Below are 19,435 nucleotides of genomic sequence, written 5' to 3' on the forward strand. Positions count from 1 at the left end.
TTGGGGTCAAACTTTATATACAACTTATTTATTTAGCTATTTTTTTCCCCTGAAAATAAATAGTATTTTCTTAACTTTATTTTTGATCTCCAGTTCTTTTCTTAAATTTAACTTGAGTCTAGAATTAATGAAACTGACTGAACTTAATTACAGTACAAATAGCTGAACTTAAGTTCAGTAAATGCTGTTGTTAAAATAAGATTTTTTTCTAAACCTTACCTTAACCTTAGCCTGCCCTTAGTGCTGAGACTTGAACTTAAGCTTGAGTCCAGTTTTATTAACTTTAGGCTCTTTGTTTCATCACGTGTTTATATTAAAGATTACATGATAAGACTGTTATATGAATTCTTCCTGTAATGACTAGATATTTATGTATTTAATTTTGATAGTAATAGTGTTTGACTACAGATGTTTACCTTTAATCTATATTTCAGACCTAGTTCACCGAGAAAATGGACGGACAGACATTTTTTCAGACAATTTTACGAAGCAAATCTTCAAATGCACCCATGTAAAAAAAAACTATTGAAATAACTTGCTAATTATTTTTTAAAAATTTTAATATATTTTTGATAATTCAGTGTACATTTTTATTATATTTAAATATTTATATTCTTTTAGACAATTCAGTGGAAGTGACGAAACTAACAGTTTTCCAGTGAAAGGAAGTGAGGTAAGAAATCCAGAAAGAGATTTTAAAATTCAATAATTGTTTATCATCTGTCATACATTGTGATAGGTAATTAAAAATAAATTGTTTGGTTTGGTTTTTTTTACCATCGAAATTCATAACGAGACGAAACATGATTTGGACGTTTCTAATGTTTTGATTTCGATTTCGATTTCGATTTCAAATTCGATTTTAGGTTTCCATTGTTGGAAGTGCTGGTGACCATGAGGTTGGATCTTCTAAACTACATATCAGAGATATTATTAAATTCAGCTGGGAGCACAGGTAGGAGTTTGAGTCTGATTCGATCAGATATGAACCTTTGTTATCATTATTGCATATTATATCTAAGGGACAAAACGAAGTAGGGACAAATAGGGGTTAGTTAGAGGAACTAGACACTTAGATTAATCATTTACATTTTTTATATAAGGATTGATTGATTGATTGATTGACTGATTGATTAGATACTATCCTGGACAGCTGGTTTGCCATCATATATCCGGAGAGTATATTGCCTACGCTATCATTACTCCGGGTATAAGCCAGGGTATGGTGAGAGTTATGAACAGAAACACAGAAGAACGAACTCTCATCAAGGTTGGGATTTAAATATATATTTTATAACCCTGGGAACTCAGAATACAAGCGCATTAACTTTCATAAATACCTAATTCGTTTGGGATGTATTTTAGCATTATTTTGAGTGAATTAATTTCTTAATTTTGGAGGGATTGCTAAATTAATTTTTTTTGCCTAGCAAATGAGTTAAAAAGTTAACAGTAGTTTTTTTAAGGGAATGAAGGGCGCCGTGGTGGACGTGAGCTTCGCGCACGTGAAGGAGGACGTGGTGGTGGGTTGTGTAGATGAGCAGGGGAACCTGTTTGTTTACAGGATCAGTGAGTCCTCCTCAGGTCTTCAACATGAACGAGTTCTCTGTGTTCTCCGGGATAAACCTCTTCATACAGAGCATAGGTAATTACTGTCTCCCACATCAAGACTTGTCATTTTATTAATTTTCAAGGTGACAGATTTTTAATTCAGTGTGAATCATTAAACTAAAAATAGGAAAAAGAATTTTTTGATTTTAAATAGTCTAATGAACATGAAACACAGTAATTGTGCAGTGTACACAGACCAATTTCACTTTAACAATTTGATGTATAAGCTACTGGCAAAGCTATTTCTATTGAAGAGAAAAAATATCCTACTGATCAAATAGATTATCAAGTTCAATAGGTGGCAACAGAGAAATGGATTAATTATACACAACGTCACAAGTGTCATATGTAACAAGGAAAACTAAATTTTCTCACATTATTTGACATGTTTTTCAAGATAAAATAAAAAAGTGTAAAAATAGAAAATAAATAACACATAAAATTGCACCTTTTTCACTGTAAGATAAGCTATTTATTCTAAAATTGTCACTATAATTAATAATTTTGTCGGACACAATACTGAGTTGACACTTGTGATGTAAGAATACAGCTGTACTGAGAGTGTACAAATTCTACGTTGCCATCTACTGTACTAATCAATCTTATTGCTACTGACCAAAATCTTAAACTTGTCTGAACCTTATTAAGATAAGGATTTATGAAGATTTTTATTTCATCTTTGATTTTTCTTCCTAGAATTCTCAACTTTGCCTTTTTAACCTTTTTCTGGTCAATAATGTGTCAAATTCTTAAATTTCTGTATTAGTATTCCGCTAGTCACTTGAACAGAGAACTTGCAATGAAAAATAATTAGTTTACTTGGTTCCGTATTGTGAATCGGACGTATTATTTTTTTATCATCATTATCAGACTGATCTGGTGTCCGTATATGAAAGTATGTGAAGAGGACGAGGATGATGAAGATGATGTAGAGAGCTCTGCTCGTCTTCTCGTCCTCACACACGGAGACGACTGTGAGGTGTGGCACGTTGATACAGTTGTGGAAAAACATGGAACCGGACCTCTCAGACCAGAGGTAAAATATTTATCATTGAAAACTACGAAACTTTGTTTAGACTTAATAAACTTTGTTCAACCTTAATAAACTTTGTTCTGACTTAATAAATATTGTTCAAACTTAATAAACTTTGTTCAAACTTAATCATCTTTGTTCAAACTTAATCATCTTTGTTTAAACCAAATAAACCTGCTCAAGCATAATAAACTTTGTTTAAACTCAATAAACTTTGTTCAAACTTTATAAATTTGTTCAAACTTCAAAACTTTGATCAAACTTTAAGAACTTTCAAACTTTATGACTTTGATCAAACTTTGAAAAAAAAATTTCAAGTCTAATAAAAATTTTTAGCAAAGTTTATTAAGTTTGAACAAAGTTTTAAAAGTTTGTTAAAAGTTTTTAAATTTTAATTGACGTTTTTAAAGTTTGAACAAAGTTTATTAAATTTTAGCAAAGTTTATTAAGTTTGAACAAAATTTTTATAGTTTGATCAAACTTTTAAAACTTTGTTTCAACTTAATAAACTTTGTTCAAACTTAATAAACTTTGTTCAAACTTAATAAACTTTGTTCAAACTTAATAAACTTTGTTCAAACTTAATAAACTTTGTTCAAACTTTATTTACATTATTTAAATTTCTAAAAACTGATGAAACAATCGATTAGAACAGATTTTAAGCAAAGTCAATTCTTATCCAATATTTTTATAGTCATGAAGTTTTATTAGGATGTAACTGACGGATTATTAAAAATTCCCGAAGCTGGAGGCATCATAACAGACGCGGCATTTTCTCCTGATGGGAACGCTCTTGCTACTGCATCCAAGGACGGCCAAGTCAAGTTCTTCCAGGTTAAATAAATCCTTAATCAATAATCATTTTATTTTTATTTTTGTCATATTTTTCTGATTTTAAATTATTTATTTTGTCCAGGTTTACATGAAAGGGGAAGAAGATCCACGGTGTTTACACCAATGGTCTCCTCATGGTGGAAAACCGGTTTCTAGTCTTCTCTTCCTGGACGACCACTCAGAGTATCAACCCAACGTGGCGTTCTGGAAATATGTCATTACCGGCTGTGATCATAACAGTGAACTTAAGGTATAACTGACTCTGGCTGTACTTCTTACTTCATCGTAATTTTACCATTATCGACCTAAACCTTTCCCTGACTTAATCCCAATCCGTTTTGAACAGTAGCCTAATATTTTTTATCCAGGCTTGAGCATATTCTCAAAATTTCGTGGTTTTTTGGATTAAGTTTTATTTATATTACACCGTTTTGAATTCTATATTTTGATTAGATCTGGTCCTGTGAAACTTGGAGCTGTCTTCAGACAATCAAGTTTCAGTCCCATGGGGCGGATTCAACAGAACCTAGACTCAAGATAGCTCTGGATTCTACTGCCAGGTATAGAACAGAACCTAGACTCAAGATAGCTCTGGATTCTACTGCCAGGTATAGAACAGAACCTAGACTCAAGATAGCTCTAGATTCTACTGCCAGGTATAGAACAGAACCTAGACTCAAGATAGCTATGGATTCTACTGCCAGGTATCGAATAGAACCTAGACTCAAGATAGCTCTGGATTTTACTACCAGGTGTAGAACAGAACCTAGACTCAAGATAGCTCTGGATTCTATTGCCAGGTATAGAACAGAACCTAGACTCAAGATAGCTCTGGATTCTACTGCCAGGTATAGAACAGAACCTAGACTCAAGATAGCTCTGGATTCTATTGCCAGGTATAGAATAGAACCTAGACTCAAGATAGCTCTGGATTCTACTGCCAGGTATAGAACAGAACCTAGACTCAAGATAGCTCTGGATTCTACTGCCAGGTATACAACAGAGGTCATCTGGGTTCTTCTGCTAGGTATTAAACAGTACCTAGACTATATTAAGCCATTTATTCTACTGCTTTCTTCAGAAGGCAAAAATAAATTACTAGTTTTCTCAATTTTACAACTCTTTAGGTATCTCCTGCTCTCTGATATTGACAGAAACCTGCTCTATGTTCTCTCGGTTGAGTTCCCTTCTGAATCTCTAAACGAAGATGCATCTGTAGTGTCAGTCTCCGAGTTCCCTACACCCGCTCCTCTCCTCTCATTCTGCTGCATCTCTGCTGGGAAAAAGCAGGTACAGTGACTTAATGTAAGATTATATTGAAGTTATCGACTATTAACAATCCGTAAATACAAAGTTCTAACTGTCTTAGTACAATTTAAAATGTAATCTATATAAAAATTCTATAAATATAAAAAACAGTATATAAAAAAAAAAAAATTATTAGAATCGGAAATATAAATATTTAAATTTGACTAATAAAAAATTTGCAAGTGACATTTATATATGTATTTATATCTTTGTGTGTGAATAAATTTTTATATATATATTTATTTATATGTATTTATTTATATCTTTGTGTGTGAATAAATCTATATATATTTCTGAAGGCCATTTGAGAAACTATCTTAAAAACTGAAATAAGTCACTTATTTTGTTTACCGGAAGTTTTAAAAAAAATCTTTTTTCTAGCCTTTTTTATTGAGGTTGCTATGGGTGAGGATGGGGTTACAGTACAAGAGAATGGAGGATCTGTGGGCAGTAAGGAGAAAACTGTAATCAAACTCTGCTTTGTTCAAACCAAACATCTCCAGGAGTGTTCAATCATCTTCGACGACGCTGCCAAAGCAGCTCTTCCCAAATCCTTCCCTGTTGCTCCAGTACCTGTTCGAGTACCCGGAGAGATGAACGGAGACGGTTTCCCTTCTCCTCTGAACCCTGTCCTGGCAAGTAGTCCTAAGGAGAATCCCAATTCTAGCAGTGACGATCTCGCTGAAGCCGCGAGCAAAATAAATCTCATCTCAACCAACAAGTTTAAACCCCTCTCCTCCCTTCCACCTCCTGACATTGTAAAGAAAGAAGAAGTTACCATTGAACTAGACAATGATGACGACGATGACGGATCTGAATATGACGACGGTGTTGTCCCAACACTTGAAAAGGTGTCTCAAGAAAAGGATTTTGTCTCCGGTAACTCAAGTCCTAGCCGAGAGGTTGCCACTATCCTCTCTACAGATGAGAGAAGGTTTGAGCCTGAATCTCCCGCCGACAACACAATACAAGAATCTCCATCTCCTGACTTCCACTCTACCAAGATAAACTTGAATACAAGTGGAACAATATTTCCTAATCCTCCCTCTGTAACCCTCGCCACTGCTATGACAGGCTCACTGGCCAAGATGGTCCCTGTACCCCTCACCCTTGACGTCCCTGTAGCCAATTCTCAGCCCCTAGATATTGTTGTAAAGGATCTACAAAAAGAAATATATAATCTACGCCACGAGATCTCCGGTTTAAACAGAACAGAACAAATAGCTGCACAGATAGAAGCTCAACTAGCAACCAGGCTTGATGCTGCCGTCAACAGGACTATATCCGTCAGTCTAGCTAAGATGGAGCAGAACATGAAGAAGCAGGAGGAGATAATGATCAACTTCATGGCTAAATCTATCACATCGAAATGTGATCAAATTCTGAGTATTGAGCTGAAGCGCAATGTTGCCGAGACAGTAAACCGTGCTCTGGAACCTCTCAAGGCGAGGATTGACTCTCAGATTGGACACAAGCTTTCTAACGCAGATCAGGTGGTTCGAGAGAGTGTTTACAAGATCGTGAGTAATCCCGGCTTTCAAGATTCTATCTCTAAGAATGTCTCCAAGTCCCTCCAGCCTGTGATTGCTGAAAGCTACCGTGAGGTGCTCCAGGCTAACCTACCAGGAATGGAGAGAATGATGAAACAGATTCTCTCTAACATGAACGAAACTTTCCTGGCCGGAACTAAGGAGTATACTGCCGAGCTCCGGGGTAGACTGGAAGCATCAGAGGTTGCTCAGAGAGACGAAATCTCACCGTATCTCAGGGATATCATGAAGAGTCTTGGTAATCTTTCAGCCAGTCAGAGTAAACTCAGTAACCAGGTAGAGAGGCAAAATTTAACATTTATTTTAAACAAATGACTTTTGTAATTTTTTTTCTAGGTTTCTGAAATAAATACTCGAAATGAGAAGGAGTTACCTAAAAGTATTGCAAAGATGATCCGTAGTGAGGTTCGAGCTGCTTTATTGGATCAGGTTTCCGTGTCTCCGGGACCTATCAAACCCAACAATCTTCATGCTGATATTAAATTTATAAAGGTGGGTTTCTATAATTTGATAAATCTAATTCAATTGATCTGAGTGATATATGTATTAAAATATTTAATTTTTTGTAATCACCTTGAGATTTAACAATATGTTGACTAAATGGAGCACGGGCTGAAAAATCGTAAGGTTAATGTTTCGGTGCATTCAACAAAAATAAGCGTTTTTTTGTTTTTTTAACCCCCGATAAATCATTGGATATTTTTAATTGTAAGTTTTATCAGAGTTGACACTGACCACTGTACTTTTTAGAAAAGCGCTTAGCTTTAGTATGAACTTTAAGTCCAATTCAATTTTGGGTTTAGCGCGGTAAATCAAAAAACATTGTCCGACGGGGCATCCAATGTCTCAGGTTGAACCATCGAGGCAAGGGTACAAAGAAATTTCTAAGAAGGTTTAAGATATAAAAGTTTAAGCCTCAATTAATATTTAACCTTTAAACTTATTTGAAATACTACGCTTTTACATAGTACATTTTAAAACAAAGAAGAAAAATTTCGCTGATTTTTAATAAGGAAATTCGCGGATTTTCAAGATTTTTGAAAATTTTACATAAATAAAAAACTTTTAAATACAATTTTTTAAATTTTTATCATTCATAAACCTTCCCTGGGGTCACGTGATGTCCCACAAAAAATTTGGGCCTGATCGGTTTAGCGGTTTTGACGTTTATTGAATGCAAACCAACAGACATACAGACAAGCCAAATTATATATAGATACATTATTATACTCAAGATTGTAAAATATGTGATATTTAGGAGATGGCGAGCACAGGAAACTACAACGAGGCCTTTAAGAAAGCGCTGAGCTTGAACGATCTGTCCATGGTTATGCTGGCCTGTCATTCCGTCAACCCCGGGCAAATGTTCGGTCAAGAGACCTGTCCTCTCAACCAATCGGTCATTCTCTCTCTTATTCAACAGCTTAGTTGCAACCTACAGGTGAGCAAATATTATGATTCACAGTTGCATTCATCAAATTTAATTCTAGTGCATTCTATCATCTTATTATTCCTGGTCTGCTTAAGTGTATTATCGAACTGTGACTCATTTTTTCTTGAATTTTCGAAAGAACCGGTCGGGCGGGGGGGGGGGGGGGGTATTAATAACCTTTAAGAAATACCAGTGTATTATGACACTTAAAGGCCTGTTTGCGTCTGTCTTATCTAATGTCAGTTATATCCCAATAGCTTCAATATCTATTAATTATTAGTCTGGTTTTTGTCGAGTTTTTAATTTTACAAGTCATAAGTATATTTATTTAGTAATTTATGAATGTGGTAACATAACTCGAAGATCTTGATAAACTTAAGGGTGGATCTTTTCAAAGAACTTGAAAATCGAGATTGAATCGGATCGGATCGGATCGGATCGGATCGGATCGGATCGGATGGGATGGGATGGGATGGGATGGGATGGGATGGGATTGTTTAAATAACAGATGACCTTTGAGATTAATTTTTGGTTTCTATTTATCCAGGAGAAAACCGAGCTGAAGCTGGCGTACCTGGAGGAGGCAGTTCTTCATCTAGATAAAAACAACTCTATTACCAAGGTTTGACCTTATGATATTTTTATAATAATTTATATTTTAGAAATATCTAAAAGATTCATTTTTAAATGTCTCCTTCTAATAACTACACACACAAAAAATATTAAAAATCATTTTTAACAGATTCAGAATCCAAAATTGAATATATTTGGATTGTTGCAATAATATTTTTTTTTTTATTTGAAAATTCTACGAAATTTACATAAAATATTCATCTATAAAGTGTGAAATGTCCATCAATGAAATGTCCATCTACCTATAAAATGTCTTTTTTTATTTAAGGAAAAAAACTTACTAATAAAGTCCCCTGTATGAACTACAGAAACATGTGGCGAGGAGAAAAAAAAAACAATTTAAGAAATTTGAATGCAAACCTATTCTGAACTCAACTTAAAACAATTTACTAAGCTTACATTATATGATAGTTTGACTGTAGGTTGATTTGATCGGTAATAAAAGCATTTATAATAATTCAACATTTTATATTGCTAGTTCAGGGTAGATCCGCTCCTAAAATTAACATTTTTTATTTATCTTTAGGCTCACGCCCCCTCCATGCTGAACCTACTGAAGGCCTCCATCCAGACCTACACCAAGGAGACCCCAAACAGCAAGCACGCCAGGAACTTCAAGACCTTGGAGATGGCAGCTGCGGGATTTATTCATGAGATCCAGTAGATCTACAATCTTGAGTAAATATCTCCAGTAGATCTTCAATCTCAAGTAGATCTACAATCTCCAGTTGATTTACAATCCCCAGTAGATCTACAATAAATCTTCACCATTTTGGAAGACACGGAACACAATATTTATAAAAGCCGACTTTGTTAAATTTGACCCCCGACCTTTTACTAAATACGATCATTTAAACCCTGATTTCCATCAGAATAGAATACTTATACTCATTACTCATATCAGATCCCGGTGTACACGCGTACAATTCTGTACATACAAAGATACTAATAGAATAACAATTATGTACAGCGGCCATTTATTTCATGTACACTTTATACAAAGACATAACCTGTACCGACTCGACAATTATTTTTTATTGTCTCTCCAAGTTAGTTACTGCATGACATATTGTATTCATGCTGATTTTTAGTTTATAAAGAAATCCTGCAGTTAACGCTCTACGGTACGTGAGCTTGCTCCACATATATTATTCATGCCAGCATTTTATATTCGTTCATTTGTTAAATAAAGTAATACAAAAATATTTGTATAATTCAAGAGCATGTTTTATTTTGGGTAACAGTCTTGGTAATAGTAGAGGTTCACTTAGATTTGACTTCATGGTTAGGATGTTATTGAGAAGATCAAACAAGATCATTCAGATTATCATTTCATTTCCGATGTATCATTAAAAAAGATTAAAGTGTTAAATGGATTGTAAGCGTAATTTCAAGTGACCCCCATGCAAAGATGGCAATGCCCGATTTACAAAAGTATCCTGTAAAGCTTTGTCTAATGTATGGCAAATTTCTCATTCATGTTACCATAGATACAACTATAGGTCGTATCTATCTATCATAGTAATCATAGTGTGCCTATGGTAGAAGGTCTGAGAAATTAGATCCGAGGAAGTCAATTTTTTTTCTTTTAACTGTTCATTTTCAATTGCAGTTTCTCTGCGAAAGTGACTTGCGCATTCCAATTGTTCATAAGAAGCAATGGAGAAACTCGCATGAATAAACACTTTCGTGTCAGATAAACGATCGGTATCTTAAACATTTTTATCAGATTAGATTTAGAGAAGTATATTTTATCAACAGGATATTGCGACTTGAAAATAATTAAATTGATTGAAATAAGCTATATTCATTATATCTACTCGTGGTTAATTGAGTTGTTGATTGTATGAAGAATGAGAGATGGGTGAATTAGAGGGAGTAATTTAACTCATTCCGTCCAATTATTTCTTACTTTAGTTCTCTGTCTTCCATGAATATTAATGCCAGAATCAATTATGTCGATAATGTGAAAGTGATTAAAAGATGAGGCTCTGGATGAAGGGGAGGGGGGTAAAAATATGCAAATCATTCTGTAGATTACACTTCTATGGGTTATATATCAGAAATACATGTGATGCCTATCGCGTGTTCCCGTGAAATGTGTCAAGTATCAATTAAAGTTAAGATTATGCAGGCTCGGTTTAGCAGAGTTAGGAACAGGCTGAGCTGAATCCCGGGACAAGTTTAATCTTTGCATTGCAGGGTTCAGGAAACCGGAAAGTTGTCCAGGCGCTCCACACACTCCACAGGCTGCCTGTTAGAGCCTGGCCAATCTCCACTCTAATATTGAAAGGACGGGTTGGGTCGACTCCGGGTCTGCTCCTGATACATGAGGAGAGAACTGAACCGGATTTATGTCCCAACACGGCGGTCTGCCTGGGCCTGAGAAACTAGTTTCCAGCAAACCATTAGAAAACTAGTTCCTGCTTAGCAGCTCTCGTCAAATCCGGACAGAAAGCCAGATATATTTATTTCTTTCTGCAAAATTGAGAAATTATTGTAAAATAGAGAATCCGAGTTTGACAGGATTAAACTAGTAAAACGTGTCGAAAATATGTTTAAATAAACTGCCATTGAAATCCTAATTCAGCTGGAAAATTAAATTGACACGTTTTTCAGAAATTCTCTAGTTACAGTTAATATAAATACAATGGTAGAGTTAAGATAGTGAAGGATGGAAACGGAGGATGAATGTGTAGACGCGAACTCCAACATGACGGGGAAACTCGTGGATTCTTTATCCGCAGGTATATTCATATTGGTTTTCTGTTAATATCTGGTATTTGGGTGAATGGGCTGTCACTGATTTTTTTGATAGCTCCGGTAATCTGGAGTCGCAGATTACCTGTTATTCTTTGGTTATCTTTGTATTTTGGTCTTCTGTTGTTCAAGGTATCTTGACATTCTAATTTACCTTGTATCCCACGTAACTTTTTATTCCAGCTATTCCCGGTACACCTGTAATCTGGTTTTAATAGTATGCTGCTATTCTTGTTGTTCTGGTATCCCAGGTATTCTGGTATCACAGATATCCTGGAATCCCAGGTATCCTGGTATCCCAGGTATCCTGGTATCCTGGTATCCTGGTATCCCAGGTATCCTGGTATTCTGGTATCCTGGTATCTCAGGTATCCTGGTATCCCAGGTATCCTGGTATCCCAGGTATCCTGGTATCCCAGGTATCCTGGTATCTCAGGTATCCCAGGTATCCTGGTATCCCTGTATCCTGGTATCCCGGTATCCCAGGTATCCTGGTATCCCAGGTATCCTTGTATCCCAGGTATCCTGGTATCCCAGGTAGCCTGGTCTCCCAGGTATCCTGGTATCCGAGGTATCCTGGTCTCCCAGGTATCCTAGGTATCCTGGTCTGAGGTCTCCCAGGTGTCCTAGTTTTTTAGTTATTCCATGTATCCTGGTATCCCTTGTAATTTAGGTATTCCATGTATCCTGGTATCTCAAGTATCCTGGTCTCTTCCAGGTATCCTGGTCTCCCAGGTATCCTGTTATCCCAGGTATTCTTGTATCCTGGTATCCTTGTATCCTGTTATCCTGGTATCCTCATATCCTAGACATACAAGTCTTAATAAACCTAAAACCATAATATTACAGATGAAGATTCAATCCTGGAGGAGGTTGTGGAGGAAGGACAAATTCTCATGCAGGATGTAGATGATCATCAGGTACCTGGACACATGGATAGGACCTTCAAGAACTTTTAAGGACTTATCATAGACATCATTAGGTACCTGGACATACCCATGGATAGGACCTTCAAAAACTTTTCAAGACTAATCATAGACATCATCAGTTACCTGGACATACACATGGATAGGACCTTCAAGGACTTTTCAGGACTAATCATTGACTTCATCAGTTACCTGGACATACACATGGATAGGACCTTCAAGGACTATTCAAGACTTATCATAGGCATCATTAGGTACCTGGACACATGGATAGGACCTTAAAGGACTATTCAAGACTAATCATAGACATCATTAGTTACCTGGACACATGGATAGGACATAAAAGGACTATTCAAGACTAATCATAGACATCATCAGTTACCTTGACATACACATGGATAGGACCTGGAAGGACTAATCATAGACTACATTTCACAGAGAGAGCGAATTTATTGTCAGTGTTTGTAATTATTATTATTTTTAACAATCAACCTACAGACAAAGTACAACGACCTGTAGGTTGAAATACAATGAAAACAGGATTGAGCTACTCCACTTGCCCTGGTCTATATTCTTGCTTTTTTAGCTCCGCGGCACTAAACCCAGATACCGAGAAAAAATCATTAATGTTTAGCATGTTTCAAGTTTGTATTTCCTGCTATAATCCTCACTTTATCCTTCAAAATTTATATTAATATTGGGATAAATGTTAAACAAGTTACATCAGGAAAAATTAAAACAATAACATGTTATTTCTCGACCCGAATCCGTCTCTGTATCAAGAGTAAATGAATCCTAAGCTCTGCTCCAACAAGTGAACAGACTCTTTATTATAATATTCTAGCAAGTGGTGATGTTAACGGGAGGAGAGATGGGACAGCAGCATATAGTAATTACAGACGGAAACCTGCCTCCAGGAGCTCAGGTAAAATAAACCACGGCCTTGAAGTAATTGAACTGGGTTCGGAGAGTTGAACTAGTTCTAGCTGTTATTAGTTCTCTTTTATATTTTTTCATTTAAGAATAATTTCTTACATCCTTCTTTGAATTGATTTAATTTATCGAAATTTTGGGAAAAGTTAGAACTTCGGTTATATCCAGTTTGATTAAACCTTGCTCCCGACGTTTTTTTGATCCACCCAAAAGTTTAATTCCCATATTTCCCTTTATATCCAAATTAATTTAGCCTTCTTCTCCTCAAATCCAAACTAATAAAGCCTTGCTCTGTTGTATCCAGATTAACCCAACCTGGCTTACCCTGAATCCAGGTTAATCTAAACATACTTCCCCTGTATCCAGATTAATCTAACCCTACTCCGCTTGTATCCAGGTTAATCTAACCATACTCCCCCTGTATCCAGATTAATCTAACCCTACTCCGCTTGTATCCAGGTTAACCTAACCCTACTCCGCTTGTATCCAGGTTAATCTAACCATACTCCCCCTGTATCCAGATTAATCTAACCCTACTCCCCTTGTATCCAGGTTAATCTAACCATACTCCCCCTGTATCCAGATTAATCTAACCCTACTCCGCTTATATCCAGGTTAACCTAACCCCCTGTATCCAGATTAATCTAACCCTACTCCCCTTGTATCCAGGTTAATCTAACCATACTCCCCCTGTATCCAGATTAATCTAACCCTACTCCGCTTATATCCAGGTTAACCTAACCCTACTCCCCTTGTATCCAGATTGATCTAACCCTACTCCCCTTGTACCCAGGTTAATCTAACCCTACTCCCCCTGTATCCAGGTTAATCTAACCCTACACCCCCTGTATCTAGGGTAATCTAACCCTACTCCCCCTGTATCCAGGTTAGTCTAACCCTACTCCCCCTGTATCCAGGTTAATCTTACCATACTCTAGGTTATCCAGCTCCCTGACGGAAACCACTCTATCGTGATGAACTCCCGAGTGATGAAGACTGAACCTGAGGATCTAAGTGTCCGGGAGGAGAGAGGGATGGTCAGGTTGCCTGGGAACCGTCAGATAAATCTTGAAGCTGGAGCTCAAGCTATTCAGGTTTAAATCATCTTTTAAACTAAGGCCGAATTTAAAGAATTTGGGCCGCGGCTTAAATATGGTTGGTTCTACTTAAAATTGTTTTCAATGTTTCAAGATTTAAACCGGCGCTTAATTGAAACCGGGTTTTAACGGATTTAAGGCGCGTCTCAAATTCATTTAATTCGGACACTACTCAATCATCATTCATCAGATATTAATCATTAAAATGTCTATGCACCTTAAGCGGACTTTTTATATCCATTGATTCGCAACTGTACCCTTCAAATCTTAATCCGAACAAAAATGTGGAAGATATTCTTATTTTTCTACATGAAAAAGTTTAATTCTGACAGTTTCCTTCATTGTTTGCGAAGCACCAATTCTCGAGTCATTTTTACAAAGAAATAGTAATTTGAAATTTATTCTTGTTCATTCAAATTTTAAGGGTATTGTTGTGAATCAGACATGACAATAGAGAAGTGAAGGGGTGCTCAAAAATACGCCACAGAAAATGCCCATATAGCAAAAGGCTTCTACATTTTTTCTATCTGAATTCTAATCTTCTAATTATAAATAAATATGCATCATGCATACTGCATTACTACATTACTGCATAGGAAAATGTTTCAAGGAACGCAAATAAATCATTAAATAAATAAACATGAATTAGATACAGCTGAAAGATTAATTTCTATTCAGGCTAGCGCTGCGGCTTGTGTACAAAATGTGATAAGAAATCTAAACATGAAGGACACAGAGAAGATTTCTATAATCACAGGAACAGGAGGACCAGCTTCTCAGGTATAATCTATTTACATAGATTTTATTCTAATTATTGTAAACAATAGGAAAGATTGTGAACATGGCTCGGAATTCTGAGGTGCACGGCCGTTATTGTTTATTGATTGTTGTTTAGTTACAATAAGAATAGTTTCTGATATATCCTTCAGATCACAGTACAATGTAAACAAAAACTATTATCTATTTTTCTATATTTTTTTTGGACTTTCAAACAATCGAATAACAACAAGGCCCCTTTTTTCGTGTTTTGATACAATTTGACAAATCACGATCGTATTCTTGCTTGTATTTGCTGTAGAAAGCCATCATACTCAATTTCTAGGAGTACCGCTGCCACTTGTCGTAAACAAAATCATTTCATACAGTTTTATGTTGCAGGCAGGGGCGTAGTTAGGAATGGTCCAAGGGGGGGACTAGTCCCCATAACCCCTCCCCGCTGACTAAGCATCTGGTTGTAGGCCGCTGAAAAATAGGGGACTCGAGACGAAATTTCAACTCAGCCCCTTTAAAAAACCGGGATAGTTACATGACCTTTAATCTTGATTAATTTCAGGAGCGAGTAGACCATGTTCTTATAGAGGATAGTTTACTGGACTCTATGCATGAATCTCCAGCTAAAAGAACCCGAACTACTGGACACGATCATCCGAAACTTACCATAGCTAAACAGTATTCTCCATTCGGGTTCCACTGCACCCTGGAGGCTCCAACCGCACAGTGGGTGCGGAGGGACGAGGATAGGTGCACGTATATGAATAAAGGACAATTTTACGGAGTAACCCTGGAGTACAGAGCAAATCCGGCCGAACCTATCACAGAATCTTTAGTTAATGTTCGCAGTGTTGTTATGTTGGTCTTTAGAGATGCAAAGGAAACCCATTTCAATTATTTATCTCCTTTCGTAACTCTCTATCAAATTGCGGGTTTGAAGAAAAAAATCCGCGTCCCACTTGATTGACCTGGCTTAGGTCAAAAGAATTAAGTCCTTGCCACAAACTCAAATTTTCTAGTCCCTTTATCACATGCAATCCAATGTGGTAGATTTCAAACTTAAAATTCTGTTAGATCAAATATCAAAGGTGTACACCGTTTCGTTTCAAAGAAATGGGGATTAGAAAATAAGAATGGCAAGGACTTAATTCTTTTACACAAAATTGCTGGAACGATTTTCTCTTCTATTCTTATATTTGAGTGAGATTTGGGACTTACAAAGATTTTAAAACACATTTTTTTTACATTTTCAGTTAATAATTTGAATGGGTTGTATAGAATCCCGACGATGAGTTAAACGCCTGGGAATTCTGGCACGGCCGGCAACCCACGAGCAAACAGAGAATCATCGACGCCGAGACGAACAACATGAGCGACCAAGTCGGGATTACGGAGATAGAGGATGTAGCGTACAATGCTATCGCTGTATATTGGAATCCCCTGGAGAAACCTGCGTTCCTCTCTATAGCACTGCAGTGCCTGTCTACAGATTTCTCCCTGCAGAAGGGGGTGAAGGGACTTCCCATGCATTTACAAATTGATACCTACGCTAAAAGTGGAAATGATGGAGATTATGATATAATACACCGGGCATATTGTCAGGTAAAGAAACTGCAGATATAGTTTTTGGTTAACATCCATTGTCTGCCAAATTCTCATTGATATCTGTTAATCTAAATTCTAGCAACAATAAGAAACATATCCTTGTTTTTTGTCGGATTGAGTGATAAATACTTAAAATTTCATTTTTTGCCTTTGCTCCATAAATCCGCAAATCATTGGATATAGACTTTGATTTTTAGTTAGAATAAAAACGGTTATTTCTGTTATCCTTAAAACGAGAAAGGTTAGAAAGTACCAATTTCAATCGAGCATTAATTAGAGGTTCAAATGAAATTACGTAATTTAATCGTTCATTAAAACTTCATAACCCTACCCCCCCCCCCCCCCTCCACTTTACTCCCAGAAATTTAAACACACACATCCGTGTTGATGTTCATGACTGGACTTATAACTAAAATCTCTGTTCTATAGGTGAAGGTTTTCTGTGATAAAGGCGCTGAGCGTAAGTTCCGTCAGGAGGAACGACGTGCCGCTAAGAAGGTTGCTGTTGGAGGACAGAGAGTTCTAGATATGTACCATTAGGTGATCAATTCAAAGTGACCATCAATGCAAAGCCCGATTCACAACTTGAAACCCTTTTCTGGTAAATAATGTTGAAGATATTTCAGGTTCAAAAGGGTTTCAATCTGAAAATTTATATATGTTTTCCTGCAGTAGAAATGCGCAAGTCGCTTTAAGAAACCCCACAATTGAAAATAATCAGTTTTCCTTATTATAAACATTGATGTCTATATCATACTTGATCAGACAAAGCTTTTAAACGGTTTAAATCGACTTTTGCCATCTTTGCATGATATGGTCACATGAAATTACGCCTACAGTATAACCTGATGTTCAAACCTCACTATAAAATTTAAACTTTGTATGAATGTATTCTCTGTACTAAATATTAAAAACTAGCGTTGCCCGTAAAAAAAAATTTGTAGGAAAAAATTTTTTTTTTTTTTAGCCTATAACACCCCCCGGTCACCCATGAGTGTCCAGCCGTTTGGCCGGCCATAGGGAACATATATATATATGAATGTCTTTTTTCATTATAATGATTTTTTTATATTCAGTGTTCAAATTATTTTTAATATTTAGGACGTTATACATGCAACTTTAACTAGGTCTAAGCTTTTTAAATCTAAAAATAAAAGTATCTCTAAAGGATATTCAAATATTTTAAGTTTAGCCATAATCCTTTCCAACTTATTTTCCATTTATATCTTTTCATATTTTTAAAATCTGTGTACTTAAAAATTTTGTTTGAAATCTGAAAAATCATGAAAATATTTTGAAAATAGTAGATGGTGGCTATTTGTCAAAATATTTTTAAGAATTCTGACCCCAGCGGAAGAAATATTTATTTTTATGTTTTCCAAATTCTATGTGAAGTAAATTCTCCTTGGATTTGAGTGAGGGAAAATTCGATTTATAAAACCCTAATTATTAACCAAAATTGGAAATTTCCCAAATTTATTTTTATAGAAAGGCACATACCAATGGAAAAGAAATGAGATGTCTTTTATGTGTATTTGATGTTATTAGACAAATTAAGTGAAATTGAAATCATCTGAAATTATATTCCCTAGTGTTATGGGTCACACTGTATTTATATCAATACAAAATTTAATGTTGTGTTTGTTCAGGATAGATCTGATTTTTACTCCATGGTTGATTTATCCCGAATACCAGTTCTATACATACCTTCCAGCTCCGACACACCCCCTTTACACTCCGTCCTGGGCGGACTGGGCGTATCCCCCTCCAACCCCACGCCCCCTGGACTATCCCTTCTAAAGAACAGCACTGTGATTCCTGAAAGGCGGAGAAAATCCTTCCCGCCCCCTGAGACTAGGATGGTGGTGTATGTAAGACAGGAGAATGAAGAGATATATACGCCCCTGCACCTTGTACCGCCAACTGTGCCTGGTCTAGCCAGAGCTATAGAAACTAAATATAATGTTTCAGCGACTGCCATTCGGTAAGATTGTATTTTTAGTGTCGTACAATCGAGAATTTGCGTTTTTAAGTTAGCTCCGATGAGATATTATTTTATTCCATTTCTTGTCATTTTTTTGTGCTTTTGATTTGATAGGGTTCAGATTTGTTTCGAAAAATAAGTTAGAACATTTCATTCTTCTTATTTTGATTGTGTACTATGTTTAAACCAGAGGTTTAATGTTTTTTTATGATGTTTTGGGAATAACTAGAAATATATTTTTTTTCGAGGAATGGATAATAGAACTTGCATATTTAGTCACCCTTTTTTAACTGAGGAAACCATGATTTTAAAAAAAATCATGGTCTGAGCGTATTAAAGGCTAACCCACCCCCCCCCTCTCCCCTCAGGAATTGTTTGGGTCCCAACGAAAGCTGCCCCCCCCCCCCCCACTCCTGAACAAATTCCTGAATACGTTCCTGATCTTGATGATTCTTAAAATTTTCATTTATTTTATGTATTACACTTTTTAGATATCTTTACCGACGGAACAGTAAAGGAATTATAGCAAAGCTGGACGACGACCTTCTGAAGTTCTACTGCAACGAGGACACCTTCCTCATGCAGGTCACTGCCATAGAGCTGGAGGGGGTGGCTGGACAGGAGAGCATAATGTACGACATCACCCTTTGTGAGATAAATGACTGAAACCTATAGTTATATGATCCTCTTATTCCAGTGCAACTAAACTCATGTTCATATCTTCAGGCGGCGGCGATCTTTTACCAAATATACATTTATATATACATATTGTGGGTATGTGAAACCAACCTAAAACGTTATTCTTGAAATTCGCGAATAAATAGAAGAGTGTACCACTGCAAACTGTAGGTCTAAATAATCGGTTCGAAATATACCTTCCGTGTTTTCAGATATATATATTTTTACGCTGAGATGTTAACACATTGTTATAGAAAATACAATAAATTTTGACAAGTGT

At 36.2% G+C, this 19,435-nt stretch overlaps 2 protein-coding genes across 2 annotated transcripts; both read left to right on the forward strand.

Annotated features, from left to right (window-relative positions):
* The first annotated feature begins 44 nt into the window (after positions 1-44).
* LOC111698004 (enhancer of mRNA-decapping protein 4) lies at positions 45-9,620 on the forward strand. Its single transcript, XM_023468212.1, has 15 exons — positions 45-511; positions 622-673; positions 867-955; positions 1,138-1,270; positions 1,467-1,645; positions 2,482-2,647; positions 3,356-3,478; positions 3,561-3,728; positions 3,932-4,038; positions 4,606-4,768; positions 5,182-6,612; positions 6,673-6,828; positions 7,595-7,777; positions 8,316-8,390; positions 8,928-9,620. Exons 1-15 carry the CDS (start codon positions 453-455, stop codon positions 9,063-9,065), a joined length of 3,222 nt encoding a protein of 1,073 aa, XP_023323980.1. The 5' UTR covers positions 45-452; the 3' UTR covers positions 9,066-9,620.
* Positions 9,621-10,978: 1,358 nt separating this feature from the next.
* LOC111698007 (protein grainyhead) lies at positions 10,979-19,435 on the forward strand. The gene is made up of 10 exons (XM_023468214.1): positions 10,979-11,148; positions 12,011-12,081; positions 12,932-13,012; positions 13,959-14,114; positions 14,796-14,897; positions 15,451-15,768; positions 16,167-16,490; positions 16,923-17,027; positions 18,086-18,477; positions 18,969-19,435. Exons 1-10 carry the CDS (start codon positions 11,076-11,078, stop codon positions 19,141-19,143), a joined length of 1,797 nt encoding a protein of 598 aa, XP_023323982.1. The 5' UTR covers positions 10,979-11,075; the 3' UTR covers positions 19,144-19,435.

The sequence above is a fragment of the Eurytemora carolleeae genome, unplaced genomic scaffold (assembly GCF_000591075.1).
Source record: "Eurytemora carolleeae unplaced genomic scaffold, Eaff_2.0 scaffold153, whole genome shotgun sequence".
NCBI classification, from domain to species: Eukaryota; Metazoa; Arthropoda; class Copepoda; order Calanoida; family Temoridae; genus Eurytemora; species Eurytemora carolleeae.